Raw genomic sequence first — 18,323 nt, 5'->3', positions numbered from 1 at the left:
ACATTATTATCAGATAAGTATAAAACTTATAATACCTAATTCTTATATTAAAACAAGCATCTGATTTCACATACTTATATTAGATCTTATATCTACATACATTATACACTCACATATCACACAGTTCTTAGTTATTTCTAGTTTCGAGCACTAACAGCGCTATTTTACTTTATGTCTCGGAATATAGCAACAGGTCAAGAAATAAATACAAGACGTAATGAGTACTCTGTACTAGTGACATAGAATAAAAAGACTAGTCCTTACATTCTATCACGGGCACTCCTTACCTTCTATGCACTAACTTGTTACTATATTCACACACACAAATTTAAATGCCACGTACTTCACACACTCCCGACAAGTTTAGCCCACGCTTTACGCAGTAGCACATACAACTATTTGGAATTACACCGTTCGAGCTGTCGTTTGAACCCGCAACCGACAATATTTCTTTTGAAACCGTTGTCATCATTGTTCGCCCGTATCGTCGCCTTCCAATAGCGCAGTGCGGGAGAGGTTGCGGGCTAGCGCTAGTCGCAGCAGCTCTGCCTTCTCGCCGTCCAGACTTGAAGATTTAAGTTCTAGACAGAGCATAATCTCGTATGTGTCGTTGGCTGTGAAGTTCGGCTCGTCTGATTCTAAAAGCGGTAGTGTATCTAGTAATAGGGTTTCCCAGAAACTGAAACAGAAAAAAAGTCTATAAATTTATGAATAACCTTTTGGATCTACATTATTTTATTATGGGCAATTTAATGGTTAAGTGTCAGGTAACTTATTATTCGAGAGATAAAAGTTTATTATTTTAATGTATGTTTTTAAAGCTATACTATGAAATTAAATTAAATTGTTTTGTGGTATCAAGTTATCAACATAGTTTTAGAGATAGGAAAGTTAAATAAATTTAAACTTCATATACTCACTAGTCGGGAGCAATTTTCGATGTAATCAAGGAGACTAGAAGATTGGCGGCTTTCTTGAATTCCCTAGCTTTGTACAGACGATGGAAGTCACAGTATTTACCTGAAAAATATATAAAAAATCGGTACACATAAGTTTATATTCTCAAAAGTCGCATTTAATGTCTATTGAGAGTAATTTTAATTAAGAAATTGTAAATTGACTATAAATCAATTTTATAAAAGTTTTTTGAGTTTACAAATGACATAAAATATTGTATGGGGGTTTACCTTCTATTATATGGGGTGAACATTGCGAATGGCGAAACGCAGGTTTATTTTACAACACTCTTCTAAACCTTCAGGTGTATGTATATAGATAAATAAATAAAATGTCACTAACCTAGGAACAGTAGTGTCTCGGACAGCATAACAGCAGGTCCAGCCGTGAGCAGCAGGTCGGGCGCGGCCAGCGCGGCGGCGGCGGCGTAGTGGCGCAGCGCCGCGTGGGCCGCGCGGCCGCACGCCGCGCCGCTGCGCCCGCGCACCGCCCAGCACAGCGCCGCGCCCAGCCGCCCCGCCACCAGGTGCCGCGAGCACATGCACACGCACACTGACGATGCTGCGGAATTATTGCTTATTTATTATACAGAGTAACGTACACGAGCCTGCACGCTACCGCGACAAAACTAAACACCTTCAAAACTTTTGCAACGAAATAAATGTTCCCTTCTACTTCTAATAAGACAATTTACTACACTTGAATCCGACAACTCGATATAGACCATCATCAAACGTCGTAAAATTTTGAATTTGAAAGCTAAACTCCGCAGAGTAGTGTAGACTGAACTGTGAATTGTTCCAAATTTTCAATCCACATCAAAACAATACCATTGATAGATTTACGGTACACTACGCGTTCTCCAGTTCCACTTCTATGGAAAGACACCCACCCACTTATGCAACAAACATCTCCCAAACTCACCCTAACTTAGTAATTAGTATAAATTAAAATCAACTACTCACCAACACCAGAAAGGCCATGTTTCTTAGCTTCAGCCATTATCCTCATAGCTTTAGCTTCCGTGTCCACCGGCATACGTTCCAGAATAAGTTCAGCTCTCCGCAGCCCCTCTGGTGGGACCGTGGCGAGGTACGACAGTCCAACAGACCAAAGAGACTTGTGCTCCATTAGAAGACAACCATATTCTAATATAAGACTTTCACGAAGCTGAGCTGTTACACTGCAACCGAAGGGTATAAGTATTTAGTTATTTATTTAGTATTTATTTATTTATGCAAATTTTACTTGTATTGGTACCGCCGAGCAGCACAATTTTTTAAAACTTAGTTTTGTAGTGTTACAATAAAAAAAAGGCTTTGTCCTTTCAGAACTGGCAACCCTAACCCTTTAAGGACTTATAAGACTATAGAAGCTGGAAAATACAGGTTTATGATTGCCAAGAGCCCAAAACAGCCATACATTATACAAAAAAGTGTGTTCAAACTCAAGAAACTAATGTAACTAACATACTTGATATGTTGTTTGTCCAAAATCTTGAGCTTGCCGCAGTGAAAGAGCATGTCTGTGAGGTGAGTCGCGAACCAACTGTTGTCTGACACTTGCTGGACCTCATGGATCAACTGTTAAACAAAACATAGATGATTTACACTGCACTGTTTTAAAACAAAATATTATTAGGAAGAATACTTATCATAATAGGATGCTTTCATAACATTAAACTGAAATTTGAGGTGTCTTAAAAATACCCTTTTTCGCCTTTATTAATATGAGCCTATTACTAAGCCATATACAGGGCACTTTTCTTAACTCTGGATTATTTCGAAACTATTATTATGAATATTCCAATAGCACTGCCCGGCAATTGAGCCCAAGACCTCGTGTTTAGCAGACGTATACATTACCGCCCACAGTGAAACTTTTCATGAAAAGTCATATTACCTGATGCAAATCTCCTTCAAGCAAAGCCCGCACCATATCATCGAGTTTGGATCTGCCGGGCGCCATGCTGGCACACGCATTGGCGGCAGCACCAAGCTCATGGCGACGCGACCACGGCGCCGTGAACATCACCCACCCGCCGAGCAGGTCGAACCATGAGGAGTACTGGCTACGGATGGACTCGAATGCTTTGTAGTCACCAATTACTAGCTGAAATGGTTATCAAAAGGATTAATGATGCTATATTACTACCTTTTTTACTGAACTTTTTTCTTATGGTTTAAGGTTCCTATATAAAGTATTGATTTTATGTAGCCTATGCTCAATAAGTATGGCCTTGTCAGCTAATAAAGATAGTCTTTGACTGTCTAAAATTAAGTGTTATTCTTATTATTTTTCTAGCCTATGTCCTCCCACTGTTAAGTACCTTCTTATATGCTTACATAGTAGCCTGTCTTGCTGATTATTGCCTAATTATAGTTAAATTTATTTGTCTAAGTTTTGCAGTGTTATCCTCTCCACTTTAGAGCTTAAGTATAATGACACTTACTTTCATAATGAGCTCTAGCTTGTGTTGTGAAGCTAGCACACCACTGCTGAGTTTAGACCTGCACTCAGCCTGCCAGTGCTTCCATAACAACTGAAACTCACCAGTAGATATACCTCCATACACCTGCAAAAACACATACATAATTTAAAACAAGTTTAGTATATTATTGAGAATATATAAAACATGCTACTTGTTGTTGTTGAATTCATCCACTACAAAAAAAAAGGTGGTTAAAACTGAAATAGTAGAAGATTCTGTAGCCTTCAAGAACTTGTTTTGAACTTTCCATAATGCATGGTATCATTAATAAGATTAATGATTTTCACTGCCAGGGGAACAATTGCTGATTATTTCTAATACACACATAACTTTGTAATGTCTTATGTATGTTTCTTGCCTTAGGTTCAAAACTATGATCACTGGCTTATATGATTACTTATACTACTGGCAATAATTATTAATGATGAAATAAATATAAAAGCTCATAAAACTTACACTGTAAACAGGCATACTCCTCAACGAATTATCAACTAGCCTGAATTCATTGCTTTCAGACAAAGAATGTAGTTTCAACAGAGCTCTAGCAACATCCACTCTTCCTTGCACGATCATGCCCACAACAGTGTCCCAATAGTCAGCATTGTGTTCTGCACCTCTCTCGCACTCCTCCAACAACATGGCAGCTGTCTGCTCATGGCAGGGGAAGTGGAACCTCACCCACTCTAGCAGGTATGGCAACACTACATCACCAGGAATACTGTCTATGAACAGTATCTCACAAAGATGCCAAATACATTCTATAGAATAGAAAATCGTGATGTAGGACAGTATAGTGTTCTTTTCGACCCCATTCGCTTCTAGTTCAGCAGCTTTTTGTAAACTTTCCATACAAACTCGGATGATGGAGCGGTATTGACGTGAAAGTTTGAGGAATTCGACCTGGTTGTCGGTAGTCTTTGATGCCTCTGCAGCTTTTTGTAGCGACAAATATGTGCCATTAGATTCGTTAACCAGTTTCCGTAAAATTGGCGTAAATAGTGCGATATCTTGACGAACGTTCACAAGCCTGTTTTCAATAACATTTGGCGACTCGTTTGGTGATTCGTTCCTCGTTTGACTTCGTGGGTATAGAATAAACTTGTTACCGCGACCCCAGGCAAAACCAACGTGCTTCTCAAAACATTTGTCCGGTAAAACCTGCGTACAAAATAAATTAATTACTAGGTGTAAAGTATACAAAACCTTTATGAACTCTGCAGTCTACAGCCTAATGTTAATGATTGTTGTGAAGCTTGAAAAGAGCGAGCAAGTTTAGTTATATCTAGTTATTAACATTTTGTTTATTTCGTTCTATGAACAAACATAACCTAGCTTATAATAAATAGCTTACAAATGTTTTTGCTGTACTGCCTGGATTAACTACTCTAGCTGGAGCGGCACCAAATGCAAAGTTTGGAGGATTCATATTCCTTTTGTTGTAAAATGTAGAATAACACTGTAAAAACTACAAGAACCGCCAAAGTAAAGACCGTTTCATAGTATTTCGCCCTCCTTTCAGAATACGAAAATTAGACAGGCAACTGACAACAAGTAAATAGTTATCTGTGGAACATAAGTTGCCATATTGTTATATTCGTCACAAATTAATAGCATAGGGTTAAAAATCGTCTAAAGAATAGTAAATTATATATTTCCATCATATTAATCTCAGAGTGAAATTCGCAAGGATGTCTTTGTTAAAAATATTTATTTATTACTGAACACTTGCGATCTCCACTAGAATTATTTTTTCTTACCTTGTTTTTGTCAGACTTTAGTGACTCATGGACAACTCTAGTGTTAATATTTTTATTCTGATATCTTTATAAAATAAATACGTTACTAAATGGAATACCAAATCCATTAAAATAATAACAATTTTACATTTTTATAATATTATTTACATCTTATTCGAAATCGCATGTGTATTCAATCAATCAAGAGTTATTATGACCGGATGACCTGTTGGAGGACATGTTGATTTTGTCACGAATAAAAACGATAATTGTCAATTCGTCAAAAACTGTTTTGTTTAGACGAAAAATTAACAAAATTCTGCAGTAAATCGTGTGATAACGTATTGTGTGACGTGACAACATTATAATGTGTGATATTTATTTACGAAAATAAGTTTGACTGAAGGATAAACAATAAAAAGTCAAGCCTGCCTTTTATTTGGTAAGTTTTTGGTATTGCATCAATGTTTGCCCGTCACTAACTTTCTATGTAGCGATTGCTGAGTGTGTGACTGTGCAAGTTAGACCTTCACCTCGTCAGAGCAGCCGCCAGCGGCCAGCCGTAGTTAGTAAACGTAGCGAGTCTGGGCTGACGTAGCGGGCCGCGTAGTTATCGTATTTAGGCCGCGATTAGCAGCTTTATCGGATGTCTGTGTTGTGTATTTGCGAATTGGGTGGTTGTTTTGTGACGTCACGTGTATGCAAGTTGAATATTCTTTGTGCTAAGTTTGCCTTTGATATGATAAACATTATCTACAGATGATAGCAGTATCAAGTGGTCCCCAGTATATTCCGTTATCCGTGCGCGCAGCGTACGTTTTGTACGAAAAGGTGTTGTAATTAAGTGTCTAGTGTAGTTCTTAAAGTTCCTCAGCCAGTTTAGTTTTATTCTGTGTAAGTTTTTATTAATTTTTCCTCTATTAACCTTAGTTTTTACTGTATCTTGTATGAGACCTTGCTAACAACCTTGTGCTTGCTACTATTTTTACTTATAAGACACTTATTTTTTACATTTTACGGTGCCTGGTTATATTATTTGCAATTTTAATTAGTTTGACACATTTTTGTGTTGACAGAAACAAATACTATAAATTAGAAAGGTGTAGATATAATAATAATAGCAATTAACTTTAATGAGACTTCATTTTAAACGTTACCGATCACCAAAATCACAAATCTAATTCAAATAGTTTTCTTAACAATTCTTAAATGTTAAGTCACAATGACACAGACCTCAACGGGTATTTCCCAATATATAAGATTCATAGAACAAATTTATGATAACATTTAGGTAGGTAAATTGTCTTAACATTACTCTTCCAGTTAATTACATGCGGACAGAAAAAACTGACTAATACCACTGTCAATAATATTATTATACTATAGTAATTGGAACAACCTTTATTTAAGTTTCCTCATATAAATAATAGAACAATCATAGGTAAATATTATAAAACTACCTATAACTCTTTTAAACATAATCTATAATTACCAATCAGCTAATTACTAAAGTACCAAATACGGTAAACGGGGCTACAGGAAAGTTTAATAAAAACAATACTAGGTGTTTATTAGCCTAATTTAATGGCATTTAAACTAAATTAAAGATTCCACAATTAAAATACCTAATTCTTCATGCACATTGATTTCATCAATTAACTATTGGTCACATGATTTGCATTCTCAGAATTACCTGAGTAGGTATAAATTGATTGAAAGTATGTTTGTTTGTCTTTACAGGAATAGCTAAATCTATTTAGATAACAACTCATATAAAGATTATATCCCTAGTAAAGATATGGGGCTCCTCGTTTCACAGGTTGTGCCACTATGTTTCTTTTAATATCTATATGTTTCTTGGTGCTTATACACAAAATTATTTGGATGAAAAGTATGATTCCCAAGCAGGGTTGTTGTCAGGAAAGCGTAAATTATTAAAATATCAGCTGAATCCTGTTTACAGCATATTTTTGAGAGAAAACATGTTGCGCTGACTCCACATTAAGTGGGATAAAGTCTAGGAAAGGAAACATGTACACATTATAACTTTATCTATCTGAAGTATTTCAGGGAATATAAAGTATGTGCTCGTCAAGTTAAACTTTCTAAATGTCATTAAAATACAATTTTTGTGTAAAAGTATTGTGGGCCGAACCTACCTAGTTGCATTTAAATTCAAAGCTAATTTGCCAACTTTGTGAGATAAAAACGAATAACCTTCTGTGCACTGATCATATGACATTGTTTTAAACAAACAGATGCTAGTGATAATTTATTGTACAACATTTGAAGCACTTTTGACCTCTCTGTATTGTTTTTAAATCGGTGTACAGGAAAACACCTAATTTGTTAAATTAACAATACATTTTCAAATGAAATCAGTCATATATTAATGTTTCCTAGTAAAGTGATGACTAGTTTCAAGCCATGACTGTCTACATGAAAATAATTTTTGAGGCAATAAGTGTGATATGTGTTGATCTAAGGTTTTTTACTGTCTGTGTGTCGAATTTCATCATAATCCAATCAGTAGTTTTTAAGCAAAATAGTAAGAAACACCCATATATCAAAACATCCATTTATATGAACTTTCACATTTTATAAGTTGACCATGTTGTTCTTGTTCAGTTTTCCCATTTCATCTGCTTAAAGGATGTTTTTTTAAGTATCTTTGCTTGATCCCCGATCTTCAACTATCATATTCTAAATCGGTTTAATGATTATTGTTGAAGTGTAATGAAAAGACAAACTTGGGCATTTACAATATTAGTATGGACAAATACAGTTCATGTGATCTTCCAAAATGTTTTCCTTGATATCTGATAAGAATATTCACATTTTGACACGGCAAGTGTATCTGTTGCACAAATTATAAATGTCCTATTTACCTGGCCCTAAGGTCAGTGATCATGGTGGCTCGTGGCTTCCTGACGGCAACACGGCAAGGTTGCCCACAATGTCAATCGTCGTCTTCCTTACAATGTCTTTTCCTTAATGTAAGATAATGACGTTATCACTACATTGTAACCGCTACTTTCGTGATTTTGTCTACTGGCGCGTGTAATGACAATATTTACTGTCGATGTCATACTCGTTAAATTAAAGAATTAGTATGACAATTTACATAGGTATTTAGTTTCAAATTGCCGTAAGATTTCGATCAATTTTTTCAAGCCGCCTAAAGGCGAGCTCCTTGTAGAAAAATACGAAATACTGCTAAATTTTCTAATTTCTATGGCATATTCTCAATAGTAAACTTGAGTTAGGTCACTTTATCCGTCACGTATATGGCAGTAGGCTAGCCCCCTATTTTATGGTAAATAAAATAATCCCCCTCTAATAATCGCAAACATCACTATATTTTAATACCCCTCTACCTACATCTCCGGGAATAAAAGCCGTGATGTTAAAATAAGACATTAAAACTAGCCTCCATTTTAGTTAATTGCTCAACGTAATGAAACGTCTACAAAATCCTTTGTTGACAAATCTGTGTGTGATAAAATCATAAACACAATATGATAAGAAGAGTTAAGGAGTTTCACAATACGTTGACCTCTCGATTACAGAGGACATTGCCGTTCACACATTTATTTAAATATTATATACATCACGAGTTCACTTAATTTTTTGGTGGACAAAGTAATATAATATGATGCCTTTAAAAAACAGTGACATTTCCACATTTATTTTTCTTTAACTACTTAAAGACGTACTGTTTGCAAACCCCTTATTTACCTGGATCTTTTAAAGATATTACGGAATGAGGCAAATACTAAACAACGTTCAAATTAGTTTAAAAGTTAGTTCTCTTACTTATATTTAAATTAAAAAGATATCACAAAATTAAGCCACAATTAAGCTACTTTTACGCTGTTCAAAAATACGCTTTCCTTGTTAATATAACCATCTAAAATAATTGCCTGTAACTGATGATGATGTCTGAAAAGTAGCGAATTTATATATCTAAATCCTAACATCTTAAAAATTATGCGACGAGCTGATGCACCGTCAATGACTTTGTAAACAAAAAATGTTTTCGCATGACCAACTTTTAGGCTAATAAAAAACGACACAAAGGTTTTATTATTCTTTACTGAATAACATTTACGAGAATCACCAAAACATGTTATTCACCTTGTTATCAGCGAAGGCGATACGTTATCAAAGTCATCCTTACGATGAACAATTAGTATGAATCATAACTTGACGCAGTCGTATCAATCAATTTAATGTAAGCGATATCTTGATATCCGGAATGCTTTGTTACATTGAAAACGATAGGAATTCTTGGATTTCCTCTAACTTTATAATGTGTTAAATCTCATATCCTATTTTTATTACTTTGCTTGTTTAAAAAGATCGGCGATCATTTATTACCCCTGCTGTGGGTCAGCTATGATATCAATTGGGCACGGTTCTTCCACAGTAATAAGAGAAGTGTTTAACCTAAGTCTAGTGGCTTAGCATTGTAGGCAAAACTACATTCACAGCTGATAAAAATCATTAACCATTTACGTAATACGTGTTCATATTAACGGTGTGTTTCTCCATAAAGTGAGCAGGGCTTGTACAAATCACGGTTAATTAGCATTCCCACTGTGATAGGATGCACGACGCAAGGTCGCCCAGTTAGCATTGTGTTAGAGCTGTTTACATATCGTGGAATATGCTGGTTCCTTATCTAGGGCTAGCATTTTCACTTATCGGAACTTCCTAATAGAGTAACAAGGTGAATGGTTATATTTCAGTGTGCAATTCATAACTACAGGTAAAGTTCTTGTAGATCATTTTTGGGGTTTTTCGTAGGAGACTTGTGATTAGATGGGCTAGTTTTTATGATCTTCTGCAACTGCCTAAGGTACGGTATCCGCAGGACATCTCCTCTCGTCTCCTCTCATCTCCGGTTTGTGGATACCGGGTGTCACTGTTTGTGGCAAATCCAAGTTCCGAATCTAAAGATTCTTCTTATTCATATTCAGTTATTTTTCATTGAAATTGGTATGTTCTGGTAACAACTACGTGGCCTGTGTTCACATTAAATGTCTTTGTAATATTCAACAATTTTTAATTTGTAGTCTTTTTAATTTGTTAAGACCAAAGTGTTAGCTCATCAGCTTGTTGACGATGTGGCAAGCTAGTTATTATGCTGTAGTAATCCAACCTTCGGGATGGTTACTAAATGTATATTAATCACTCTTCCTCGTTGAGAAATGACTGCCTCTTTACAAATTATAGACCTCTCCTTCACATACCAAAAACGAGCAGAAACCACGCCAAAGAATAATTTTATATTTTTCCCGAAAATGTGATTTACACTGTAATTGAAGATCCTTCAACCTTTGCATACAAAAACTATTGACTATTTTAATGAAAAAGTAGCAGTTAACATTTAGAAAGTTGAAGACCCGTGGATAAACATAAGCTTTTTTCTTAAATATCAACCCCTAAGCTTTTAAAAATCATCTAAGAAATAAAATGACTGCGCGTAAAGCCTACGCAACATAAAAACCACATCAAAAAATTTACATGTCCTTCAAAAAAACTCAATTTCATAATTTTTACGGCCTATATTTACCCATAGCCTTCAAACCGAGGGTGTGCAGGAACTGTTATATAAAATAGCCATAATAAAACAGGTACGTCGGTCAAGGCCGCCCGCTCTACACATGCTTAGACCACGTTTACGATGGTTCTATCGATCTGTTGCTAATCACCACTATCGCTGATAACACCACCCTATAGGGAGATAGCTTTTAATGTTGTATGTCATGGTTTGATGGTATACCAAGGTTTTTGATTAGGACATTTGGATGTATTTTTAGCTGGTGATAACGTGATAAAAATTTACTTTACTTGTTACCTGTAGAGGATAGATTTTTTTACAGAATTAAATTGTTTCGGTCTTGTGTCCACGCTGACTTTGCACGTAATGTAAAAAAGTCTACAAAATTGTACTTTGATCCTTGCTAAGTTAAATTCTAATTGCTCGGCGTGCCTCAGGGTTCGATACTCGGTCCGTTTCTTTTTCTCGTATATATAAACGATCTCCCCTTTCAGGTGCAGGACTTATGTGATATTATATTATTTGCAGATGACACTTCACTCATTTTTAAAGTAGATCGTTCGAAGTCTTGTTTTATTGATATCAATAGTATTCTTGAACAGGTCCACAACTGGTTCACTTGTAATAATCTGTTATTAAATTCTAACAAAACTAAGTGCATTAGGTTCACTATGCCCAACGCGAGGAATTTAGGTACTAACATAGTCGTAAATGGGCAAACTATCGATTTGGTAGATTCGGCAACTTTTTTAGGTATCAGTCTGGATAGCAAGCTCCAATGGGGCACTCAAATAGCGCATCTCTCGGGGAGACTCAGCTCCGCCGCGTACGCAATCAGAAAAGTAAGACAGTTTGCTGGTGTGGATGCGGCAAGACTGGTTTACTTTAGTTATTTTCACAGCGTCATGTCTTACGGTATATTACTGTGGGGTAAGGCTGCTGATATAGATGTTATTTTTGTCCTTCAAAAAAGAGCTATTCGCGCAATATATAGTTTAGGAGCGCGAGACTCCTTGAGAGAGCTTTTTGGGCAGATAGGGATACTGACGGTGTCATCACAGTATGTGCTTGCAAACTTGTTGTATATAAAACAAAATTTAGGGACTTTCGCAACAAATAGCGATAGACACAATTATAACACTAGAAACAGACACAAATTGGTAGGTCCCCATCATCGTTTACACAAGGTGCACAATTCGTTTGTAGGTCTCGGTATTCGTTTCTTCAACAAGCTTCCCAAGCACATCATGGATTTACCCCTGCCAAAATTCAAAGTTGCTGTTAAGGAACATCTCGTTAGGAAAGCTTATTACAGAATTGATGAGTATCTAAACGACAATAGCTCTTGGGATTAGTCGCTCGCTTGATTAGGATTCTATGAAATTAGGGAACTTTGCTATAAATTGTATAAACTCAGTAGCAGTAGGTCTAAATATTGTAAAATATGGGCAATTAATGATGCAATTAGGTGATGTTACGTACAATTTGATGTTAATCATAAAACTGTATCTTCTTTTTTTTTTTCTTTTATATTGTTCACAACCAATGTGCTCACTTGCTGCCCATATTCTTATTATCACATGCTAGTAGGTGCTCCCAACATACGGTACGATCAGAGACTAATAAATAACCTAGCTATATTCATTTTCCTTATTTGACGTTTAGTCTATATCGCTGATTGTTGGCAGCTCCTCGCATGATCAATTATTGTATCAACCACATTGTAAAACTTTTGGCGATTGAAAAGAGTGGCCGTGAGTTTCTTGCTAGCTCTTCTCATAAGGCTCCACCCCCTTTCCGAGCTAGTGGTAGATTCAGTAATTGTAACGACTATCATAAGTGTCAATATTTGACCTAAATGAATAAATGATTTGATTTTGATTTTTTGATTCAAATCAATCACCTTTTTTTGTATTGATTGTAATAATCTTATTGCGTAGGTGTAGGACTACTTTTTTTTAATATATTGACTTAAGACACTGTGTTATGGAACAGTCATATTTCAAGATCATTATTATTGACGTAGCTATTTCGCTGTACTTTTTCGTTCAGAGAATCAAAGTGCGAAACTACACGCACGGAATTCCTTTTACCAACACTTAGAGTATTATGGTGATGTTTATACGTGTGGTAGGCACTTTTAACATGCCTTCTTTCTTCGGCCTAACCCACCAGTTTAGGAGTAACCTTCAATAGAATTAGTGGGTCGTAAGTTGTAATAGAGGCCGCTAGACGAACGTGACCTACTGGTTAGTTCTCGTTATGTAAACACTCGTCCTATGCTTGACCGCAACGTTTTAATGCTTCGATCGATGATAGCATTAAGAAGAGTTGTAAGACTTCAAATATGTATACCTACTTTATTTTCCCTTTGTGGCCGATTCTTGAATTTTTTTGTCACTGAAAAGCAGCGAAATGAGTTTAAACTGCCATATCTCTAAAGTATTTTTAATTAAAATAAGTACCAATAGGGTGCTATGCAAAGAAAGGGGAGGTCTTTCCCTAGAAATGGTACGATCAAACAGGCTAAAGGTGAAGCGATCGTAGTAGGGGAGGGATGTGTAAATAAAAAAATCTGCGTCACCTATCCCTAAGCAATCCAAGCAATTCAAGTTCTAAAGCTGAACTAGTAGCCTATGGATTCGTGCAAAACTAGCTATGCTTTCAACTATGTCTTGTCTTAAAGGGCTTATACAAATCTTAGTCTTTACTTGTTACGTTTATACATTAGAAAAATGTAGAAAATATTTATGTTACAGCATAGAATTGTTTACACATTCTTTATTGCCGTGGTTAGAGGTTAACCAGACATTCTCGTACCCACTTCTTCGCACGAAAATTCTGAGCCAAAGTCCGACCATTCGGACTTATTCCTCACTACTTTCTCTAACCTCGTATTCTCATTGTTCTAGTGATGCAACGACTAATAAGTGCTCCCTTAGTCTTGACATCCTTGGCTTCCCACCAAGTCCAATTTGGCCTAAATTTTTAATGTACCCCACAAAACACACGTGCCAAATTGAAGGCATAGAAAATTCATAGGTCAAGCCTACAACCTGCAGTTTTATAATTTACTACGCCCACGACTTCGACCGCGTGGGAACCCTTCCCGTGTAAATCCCGATCCCTCGGGAACTCCGGGATAAAAAGTAACCTATGTGTTGGGTTTTCAGCTACCTACATACCAAATTTCATCGTAATCGGTTCAGTAGTTAAAGAGTAACAAACATCCATACATACTCACAAACTTTCGCCTTTATAATGTTTAATAGTTTATATTTGGAGCCCGGCTTTGTTTCGTTAATGTTTCATGCTCTAAAACCTTGCAGGCAAGGTGAAATGTCGATGGATTAACCTTTCTTCTGACGGGTCAGAGTTAATGATGTTAAGGAAAGTAGTACCTTAGAGTTTTGCGATAACCTGTCGTGAAGTCTTCTTATAACCCACTTGTTTATGATAATTTAAGTTATACTAAGAATTTAACATACTTACTTGATTATACTAATCATAGAACGTACGTAGATTCCTAAGTTCACAGACTAATAAGTGACTATTTTTCTTGATACAAACTTCTAACACCATATTATCATCCAACAATCTATTGGAGGTTTCTCTCTTGACCTTTGTGATTTCGGTCGCCATTTTTTTTTTATTTTGACTTCTTGCAAGTAAGCACAGGGCTTTCCATCCAACCTTTGCTGATGGAGATCATGGCAGGCACGTTCATTGTGTAGGTGAAGTTTCAAGTGGTATTTTTTGGTCTCAAACTACCCCTATGGGGATAAAAAGTGATATTAGGTATGTGTGTTTGGTTAAGGATGACCAAAAACGTTTCCAGTATGGTATCCTTCATCTCTCTCAATGTTGGTAGGTATTCGCTACGATTCATACATTCATACATATTTCATGGAACAATGACTCATTGGTGACGAAGGTGCGAAGTTCGGACCAGTCATGCTGTGTCGTTGAATATTATCTAACCTTTTTGTGGTTCATCTCTAAATAGTACATTCTGTTTTGGCTTGGGATGTCCATCTTTATATATATAATTCTTCTGTAAGTGTGTTTGTCACTGAACTTCTCTTAAACGCTGGACCGATTTTGATGAAATTTTTTGTGTGTGTTCAAGGTTTTTTTATTTAATTTTTATGGCAAAACAACGTTTGCCGGGTCAGCTAGTAATAATAGAATTGCGAAGGTAATTGTACGAGTATGATTGTACGATTTTGATTGATGAAAGTGTGTTGGTAGAACCTAACCTTTAGGTGAAAAATTTTTAGACAATGTTACATTTAGCAGTCGGATATTTTCAATGGAATGCGCTACATAACGCGGAAGTACAGGAATATCAATATTAGTCTAATTAATATGCTAGGAATCCATCCTAGACTTAAGCATTTGCAATGACAACTTACATGAGGTGTAACAAGGTAGAACCCTGGGAAATCTCTTCACGCGGACGAAGTCGCTAGCAGAAGCTTGTTTTAAATATCTCTCCTTAAAATATGTTCTTGTCATCAAGAAATCTTGTATTCAAAGTTTTCTGTCTCTGATGTTCTCGGCAACGGTTAACAAAATGTGAAAGTGTATAATTTTTCATACATTGTTGCATCAACACGTTGCGTAAAATTGTGTTTGTTTGACTTTTAATTATTATATTTTTAACAATATTAAGTTTTTATTATAATTCTAAAGGTTACTTAGCTTCTGCCTGCGGCTTCGGGAAATACTCCCTGCGTAAAAAGCATCATAATGTGTTTATCCAAGTTATGCTACTATGATCGCCCAATCAGTATGTCTCTACAAAGCCCACATAGTTTGTTTTGACAATTACAAACACACAATTGAAGATTGATTTGAAAGAATAACAATTAACAAACATAAATCTTCACATCTTTTCCCTACTGTTATATTAATAGTTAGAAGGATAATACTATATCTAAAAAAGCGTAAATCTTGTATTTTTATGTAAATTATGTACGAGTTTACAATTTATTCTATTACCTAGTTTTTTTTATTTTAACAGTCTTGCAGCGTAACTAGTTTCAAAAACAGCTGATCAGCACATGCTTAAACAAAAACAGGCTAAAAATACATTTTAATCAAAACATGTTTGCGCGTATACACAAGCGGTTTATTTTTACACGCTGTGACGTCACCACTTGGTATTCTGCTCATACCCGTAGCGGAAACAGCCGTGAAGTTACTGGGATGTAGGAAATCACTGTCTCTATCCGTGGTTTTTTTATTGTTCACTTCCTATAATGCTGTTGTAAGTAAATAAATTTAATTGAGTTTTTTAATTTTAATCTTCAAAGACCATTTGCTGAAAGATCTTTATTATCACGGGAAGGATCGCCGATCGTGGATTCGATGCCTACATAACATTTTTATATTTACGGTCCATCTGTTTTGAGTCTGTTTGTATTAGAGAAATCCGTTGTTAAGTGTAATGCCACCCATTTTTTATATCTTGTTCAAAGCAACTATCATTTAAACTTTCGTTCATACAAAGACCAAATATCGACACTTGGTACAATCCTTACAAACTTCTTCTTAACTTTCGTGTTTAACATTAAATACTATTATGAGAACTATACTCGCCTTCTGCCTTATCAATCCTAGATAGGTATATTGAGAACGGAATCCAGTCTAACTAGCTAACAGTTAATCACTCATTCAAGCCTAACTGTGAAAACAAAAATAAACTTGAATTAAAAACTAGATCTATTCAAAATCATTGATATGCAAAGTCGGAAACAATATGATGATATATCCCATCGAGATAGGAAGCGAGCGGTCAGTCACCCCACGTGCGCAGGAGTGCGCCACCTGACTGGCCGCCATTGTGACGTCACAAACATGGCGGATGATTTTGACAGATTGGCGAATCTCGATCATCTGTTAGCGTGATTATTGTACTTCCCCTCACTGCGGCTTTTCTACTAGTGTTAGCAGTTAAAATATAGTCATTTTTGTAGGTATATCGACGCCTGTCTATAAGAATTACTCTTGTTTCTAAAGTTAACAAACAAATAACGGACCCATTACAACTATTTGTATTTTTCTTATGTTCTGTATGGAAATAGAACCTACTATCCCGCACAAAACGGTAGCCGCTTGATTACTACAACCAACTGACGTCATATTTTATTGTATGCAATCTCTGACGAGCTTTTTCGCTATTATTGTGTTGATATAATGTCACCATTCCATACAGAATTAGACAATTAACATTAATCTAATAGAAAGCTTTTATATCATACAACATTATTATTAAAAACGTAATCAAATTAAACCTATTGTTAGCCTCATGGGAAATAGTTGTTACTAATGTATGTACGACCTATTGTCAACTGGAAAATTTCAATGTAAATTAATTTAGACTTAAAACTAGCTCGCAAACATACTTTTATCTTCTATTTTAGTCACTTGAGGGTTGATTTTTGTAAATAGTTGCTTATATTTGACGATAGTTTGATAAAGATAAATTTCGTCTAAATAGGTTGAGTCTAATAAGAATCCAATAGTCCTTAGTATATTACATTGAGTCTGTGGCTATTCGGGTAGGTTACCGTCTTTAGCTTAGGTTAGCTTTAGCTAGGTTTAGTTAAAGTGGTACTTAAATTTAACCGAGAGCAATATGCCATAGAACCCATAGAATATCTTAAACCAGATATTAAACTCTTTCTAAAGAGGCAAAAAGATTGATGGGTCATTGTGCTGGTCAGGTGGATCTTGGACCTGTTTACCTTTATTTGATCATACTCTTAACGTATTCATAAGTCTTATTATTCACACAAACACCTCAAGAAAGTGATAAACAATTACGAACATAACATATTCAAAAGGTGTGGGCTCTCGTGGCACTAGAAACTCCCGCGTGGGATGTCAATATCAATGGTTACCTGTAAATACTGATAAATTTAACCCATTACTGTCCTATTGCTTTGCAAGGGTCTCCTGCCGGCATGAGGGAGCCATGCCTCAGTCCACCACACTGACTAAGGGCAAGTTAAAAACGTTGCATCCCTTCAAGAATATCGTTAAAAAACTCTCAAATATGCAAGATTTTATCACACTTCCTTTACCGTCAGAACAAGTGATAACGATTTCTTAGTTACACAATTTTCGACAACATCTACAAACAAATAATACATGCAAATCCGTGGCATAGCACATAGCTAAAGTTCAACGAACGCACTCCATTCACAAACAAACAGCCATACGATGATCAACCTTACCACCTTCGAAATAAGTCATCTAACTGGTAAAATCACAAAAGGTACAGTTAGAATCGTGCAAAGCGAATTTTATTCATATTTCGGTATAGATTTCTACTGATTTTGAATGGTTCTCTAGGAATTTGTAACTTCACGCTCCTTTTGCTTTGTGGTGTAAGCAGCTTTCTTCGTTTTTGGTATTTGTATGAGGATTTTCCTATTAGTTATTTTTTCTACATACAAGTCTTGTATCAGCAGTATCACGGCTTATGAATAAGTATTTGATAACCTATCTAATAGATAAAGTGACAGCAAATATAAAAAAAATGTCTGTTAGAATTCCACCTCAT

The 18,323-nt window shown here is 35.8% G+C and overlaps 2 protein-coding genes across 5 annotated transcripts in view; one reads left to right on the top strand and one right to left on the bottom strand.

The window, feature by feature from the left end:
* Positions 1–61: 61 nt before the first annotated feature.
* On the bottom strand, positions 62–4,984 carry Nup75 (nuclear pore complex protein Nup75). Its single transcript, XM_076117037.1, has 9 exons — positions 4,800–4,984; positions 3,905–4,606; positions 3,410–3,532; positions 2,860–3,069; positions 2,431–2,540; positions 1,923–2,140; positions 1,300–1,518; positions 921–1,020; positions 62–679 (listed from the first exon to the last, which is right to left on the bottom strand). The coding sequence occupies exons 1-9, from the start codon at positions 4,872–4,874 to the stop codon at positions 469–471; spliced, it is 1,968 nt and encodes a 655-aa protein (XP_075973152.1). The 5' UTR covers positions 4,875–4,984; the 3' UTR covers positions 62–468.
* A 259-nt stretch (positions 4,985–5,243) lies between these two features.
* lqf (epsin homolog lqf) overlaps positions 5,244–18,323 on the top strand; it is a 46,008-nt gene continuing 32,928 nt past the window's right edge. For 3 of the 4 annotated variants that reach the window (XM_076116973.1, XM_076116972.1, XM_076116967.1), the window contains exon 1: positions 5,244–5,626. The gene's annotated coding sequence lies outside the window, so the exon portion shown is untranslated. Of the gene's footprint in view, positions 5,627–5,761; positions 6,079–18,323 lie in introns of those variants that run through there. The other variant, XM_076116974.1, reaches the window with a different exon arrangement.

The sequence above is a fragment of the Anticarsia gemmatalis genome, chromosome 8 (genome assembly GCF_050436995.1).
Source record: "Anticarsia gemmatalis isolate Benzon Research Colony breed Stoneville strain chromosome 8, ilAntGemm2 primary, whole genome shotgun sequence".
Lineage (NCBI taxonomy): Eukaryota > Metazoa > Arthropoda > Insecta > Lepidoptera > Erebidae > Anticarsia > Anticarsia gemmatalis.
The sequence above is the reverse complement of the archived record's forward strand: the minus strand, read 5'-3'. Positions and strand labels throughout refer to the sequence as shown.

Bases quoted from the DNA above. Each gene is read 5' to 3' on its own strand.
- Nup75 (XM_076117037.1), bottom strand. From the start codon at position 4,874: ATGAATCCTCCAAACTTTGCATTTGGTGCCGCTCCAGCTAGAGTAGTT. The intron at 4,607-4,799 runs GTAAGCTATTTA...TTTTGTACGCAG, and splicing joins GCAGTACAGCAAAAACATTT to GTTTTACCGGACAAATGTTT. The intron at 3,070-3,409 runs GTAAGTGTCATT...TAACCATTTCAG, and splicing joins AGCTAGAGCTCATTATGAAA to CTAGTAATTGGTGACTACAA.